Source organism: Sorex fumeus, unplaced genomic scaffold, assembly GCF_029834395.1.
Source record: "Sorex fumeus unplaced genomic scaffold, SorFum_2.1 ptg000169l, whole genome shotgun sequence".
Lineage (NCBI taxonomy): Eukaryota > Metazoa > Chordata > Mammalia > Eulipotyphla > Soricidae > Sorex > Sorex fumeus.
The window spans coordinates 4,934,141-4,938,655 of record NW_026606226.1 but is presented as its reverse complement, the minus strand read 5'-3'; the positions used below and the strand labels follow the sequence as shown (position 1 = coordinate 4,938,655).

General features: G+C 53.4%; 1 protein-coding gene across 1 annotated transcript; it reads left to right on the top strand.

Moving 5' to 3' along the window:
- Nucleotides 1–3,861: 3,861 nt before the first annotated feature.
- On the top strand, nucleotides 3,862–4,515 carry CLDN25 (claudin 25). Its single transcript, XM_056107544.1, has one exon. It carries the CDS (start codon nucleotides 3,862–3,864, stop codon nucleotides 4,513–4,515), a length of 654 nt encoding a protein of 217 aa, XP_055963519.1.

Below are 4,515 nucleotides of genomic sequence, written 5' to 3'. Positions count from 1 at the left end.
TGAGATGAGGGCAGCTTCCTGTAGCATGAGCAAAGGAAGTGAAATGAGTTAAAACAGGAAGCATGGGGTCAGAGTGATAGCACAGTGTACAGGGCACTTACCTTGCATGCAGTCCACCTGGGTTTGATTCCCCAGCACCCCCAGGTGGTCCCCCAAGCCCCCCAGCCCTACCCCCCCCCGCAAAAAAAAAATAAAAACCACACAAAGTATCTAACATCCTGGGAGGTGCCTCTCCCTAGAAAACCAGATCAACTTCAGTGCTGAGCTATCAAACTAATTTGGAATTCTATTAAAAGCTGTTCTTATCACATGGTGGTGAGAAAGAACCTGGAAAACTTGTATTACATGTTTACTAAGTCATTTCTAGGTAACCACAGTGCGTTAAATCAAGCATTAAAAATAAGGGAATAAATATGGTCATCATTATTGTGGAGGTAAATGTAGAATGGTTTGATCCCTGGCGCTGCATGGTTTCAAGAGCACTGCTGGGGAGTAACCCCAGAGTACCTAATCAGGAATAATCCCAGAGCACACTGGGTGTGACATGAAAAGAAAAGGGGGCTGGAGCAATAGTACAGTGGGTGGGGTATTTGTCTTGCACACGACCCACTCACCCAAGTTCGATCCCCGGCAGCCCATATGGTCCTCAAAGCACTGTCAGGAGTGATTCCTGAGTGCAGAGCCAGGAATTACCCCTGAACACTACCGGATGTGGCCAGGAAAAAGAAAAAAAGAAAAAGCAGAAAAGAAGCATTCAGAGAACCGTGCTCGCCTCTCTGCATCTCTCACCACTGACCACCTCATGGGAGGGGGTGGGCGACAAGAAGATGAAATATCTCTGCTTGAGCCATTTGGCTCAGGCGTAAGATCTGTTACTTATGGGAAGCTTGGCACATAACATGGATGACAATGATGGTGTCAGAAAATCCAAGCTGGATCTAATCAAAAGCCTGGCATTTAGTCACCCTCAGTAAATGCAAACTATTTGCTTTCTTGTCAGGACGTGCCTCCTGTCAGCCGCACAAAATAGGAATGGAGCAGATCTGACGACATCTCTTCATCTCTTCCGTGAACTCACTTCCCTTCTGGGTTTGGGTTAGATTCCTTGAAGGAGGCGGGGTGGGGGGGTGGCGATCGGCCATTAATTTCTGCCTCTACAGATACTAAGTGGCAGATGCATAAAAATTGTCAACTCCCTAGATAAGCACAAATAAGGGTGAAAAAAAAGTATAGCTCCACCACGGAAATGACCCTGGTTAAGATGATGTGATGTAAGATACCCAGATAAAGGTGCTCTTGTTGATGGTTGTTTTGGTTCAGTTGAATTTGGCTCACTCCCAGCAGTGCTCAGGGCCTGTACTTGGCCTGGAGCTTTGGGGTCTCTCCTGGAAATCTCTCAGGGAACCATGCAGTGCCTGGGATTGAACCTCGGCCCTAGCCCTTAAATGTACTTTCCTGTGAAAATTGGATTCTATGTACTCTACATACTGTTGGGTCACCTGTTCTTTTGTTTTTTTTTTTTCACTGATATAAAGATGATTAAACTTCCTTTTACGTCCCTTTTAAAATGGTCGGTTGCTTTGAGGGGCTGGAGAAATAGTATGGTGGGCAGGATGCTTGCCTTGCACGTGGTCAACTGGGTTTTGTCCTCAACACATCCTGAGTCCCATCAGAAGTGATCCATGAGCACAGAGCCAGGAGTAAGCCCTGAGCACAGCAAAGTGTGACCCAAAATAAACCACGACAACAAAAACACAAAACAGCTGCCTAGGGCTGAAGAGAGAGTATAGGCGTTAAGGTTGATTCCCTGACCCTAGTAGGAGTCATTCGTGAACACAGAGGCAGGAATAGCTCCTGGGCACACTCAGGTATGGCCCACAAACCCTAAATAAATTAACCAAAAGAAAATAAATAAGAGCTTCTTTGGCCAGGGAGATATCTCAAAGGATTGAATAGGCTTTGCAAGCTGGAACCCCAGGTTCAATCCCCAATACCACATATCCCCCAACCCCCAAACTGCAGGAGAATGACCCCTGAATCACACCTACTGTAATAGGTATTAGGTATGGCCTCCAAACAAAACAAAACAAACAAAAAAGTTCTGTTTGGGGGACATACCAGGCAGTGCTCAGGGCGTACTCTTGGTTCTGTGCTCAGAGATCACACCTGGCAGTGCTCATTGGGACCATCTGTAGTGCTGGGCATCCAACCTGGGTTGGCCTGTGCAAGGCAAATGCCCTAAGCCCCGCACTCTCTCTCTCTCTCTCTCGCTCGCTCGCTCGCTCGCTCTCGCTCTCTCTGTATCTCTCTGTGTCTCTGTCTCTCTCTGTGTCTCTCTCTTTCTGTCTCTCTCTGTCTCTGTGTCTCTGTTCATTCGTCTGTCTCTCTCTGTGTCTTTGTCTCTGTGTCTCTTTGTGTCACTGTATCTCTCTCTGTTGCTCTCTCTGTGTCTGTCTGTCCGTCTGTCTGTCTGTCTCTCTGTGTGTCTCTGTCTCTCTCTGTATCGCTGTGTCTCTTTCTGTCTCTCTGTCTCTGTGTCTCTCTCTGTCTGTCTATCTGTCTCTCTCTGTGCATCTCTGTGTCTCTGTCTCTCTGTGTCTCTCTCTGTCTCTGTGTGTGTCTCTCTCTGTCTCTGTCCGTCTGTCTGTCTCTGTGTGTCTCTGTCTCTCTCTGTTTCTCTCTGTGTCTCTTTCTGTCTCTGTCTCTGTCCCTGTCTCTCTGTCTGTCTCTTTCTCTCTGTGTCTCTGTGTCTCTGTCCGTTTGTCTATCTCTCTCTGTGTCTCTGTTTCTGTTTGTGTTTCTTTGTGTCTCTGTATCTCTCTGTGTTGCTCTCTCTGTCTCTGTCTGTCCGTCTGTCTGTCTGTCTCTCTCTGTGTCTCTTTATGTCTCTCTGTCTGTCTCTGTCTCTGTGTCTCTCTGTCCATCTCTCTGTCTTTCTCTGTCTCTGTCTCTTTGTCCGTCTGTCTGTCTCTGTGTGTCTCTGTCTCTCTCTGTCTCTCTCTGTGTCTCTTTCTGTCTCTGTCTCTGTCCCTGTCTCTCTCTGTCTGTCTCTTTCTCTCTGTGTCTCTGTGTCTCTGTCCGTTTGTCTATCTCTCTCTGTGTCTCTCTCTGTCTGTCCATCTGTCTCTCTCTGTGCATCTCTGTGTCTCTGTCTCTCTGTGTCTCTCTCTGTCTCTGTGTGTGTCTCTCTCTGTCTCTGTCCGTCTGTCTGTCTCTGTGTGTCTCTGTCTCTCTCTGTGTCTCTTTCTGTCTCTGTCTCTGTGTCTCTCTCTCTCTGTGTCTCTGTCCGTTTGTCTATCTCTCTCTGTGTCTCTGTCTCTGTCTGTCTCTCTGTCTCTCTCCGTCCGGCCGTCTGTCTGTCTCTGTCTCTGTCTCTGTGTCTCTCTGTCCATCTCTCTGTCTTTCTCTGTCTCTGTCTGTCTGTCTGTCTGTCTCTCCCCCCCCCCCAGCCCCTCTATTATTGTCTAGCTAAAAGTCAGATGAGCCGTGGCACAGGGGTGACGTCCCTGCACGTTCCCACACCATCATCCTCTTCCTCTCCCGGGGCGGGATTCGAACTTCAAAGCCGGGCGGCGCTTCTTCCTCCGAAATGGGCCGGGGGAGGCTTCTCCCGGGGCTCCTCCGTGGCCTGGCCGGGGGTGGGGTGGGGGGCCGCTCCGTGGGAACCCGCACCTCCCCCCGCCCGCGCCGGGCCGGCCGGCCGCGTCCCCGGCACCTGCTGCCTCCGCAGCTGCCCGCCCGCCGCGGAAACAGGAATCCAGTGGGCACGCAGCGCCCGTCCCCGCAGCTTCCTCCCCGTCCCTCCCGCCCCGGGCCCGCCGGCCGGCAGTCCGCTCTGCCCGCCGCGCCCGCGCCAACACGATGGCCCGGAGCCGCCGGGGACAGGCCCAGCTGGGGGGCCTGGCCCTCACGCTGCTGGGCTGGGGCTGCTCCTGGGCCACGCTGCTGCTGCCGCGCTGGAAGACGCTCAGCCTGGACCTCAACGAGATGGAGACGTGGAGCCTGGGGCTCTGGGAGGTCTGCGTGGAGCAGGAGGAGGTCGGCAGCGTGTGCAAAGCCTTCGAGTCCTTCCTGGCCATGCCCGCCGAGCTGCAGGTGGCGCGGATCCTCGTGGTGGCCTCCCAGGGGCTGGGGCTCCTGGGGCTCCTGCTGGCGGGCCTGGGGTTCGAGTGCTCCCGGTTCCACAGGCTCCGCTGGGGAGAGAAGCGGCGGCTCTGCCTGCTGGGGGGCACCCTGGAGGTCTCGGCCTCCGCCACCACCCTCGTGCCGGTCTCCTGGGTGGCCCACGCCACCATCCAGGACTTCTGGGACGACCGCATCCCGGAGATCGTGCCTCGGTGGGAGTTCGGGGACGCTCTCTTCCTGGGCTGGGCGGCCGGGTTCTTCCTGGCCTGTGGGGGGTCACTGCTCGTCTTCTCCACCTGCCTGGGCAGAGACGACGACGCGACCTCGCCCCCACCCTCCTGCACCCCCGTGGACGAGTTTCTGCTTCCTTCTGTGCACACCGTGACCTAG

What these genes read in the sequence shown, in the direction of transcription:
- CLDN25 (XM_056107544.1), top strand. Translation starts at nt 3,862, where the DNA reads ATGGCCCGGAGCCGCCGGGGACAGGCCCAGCTGGGGGGCCTGGCCCTC.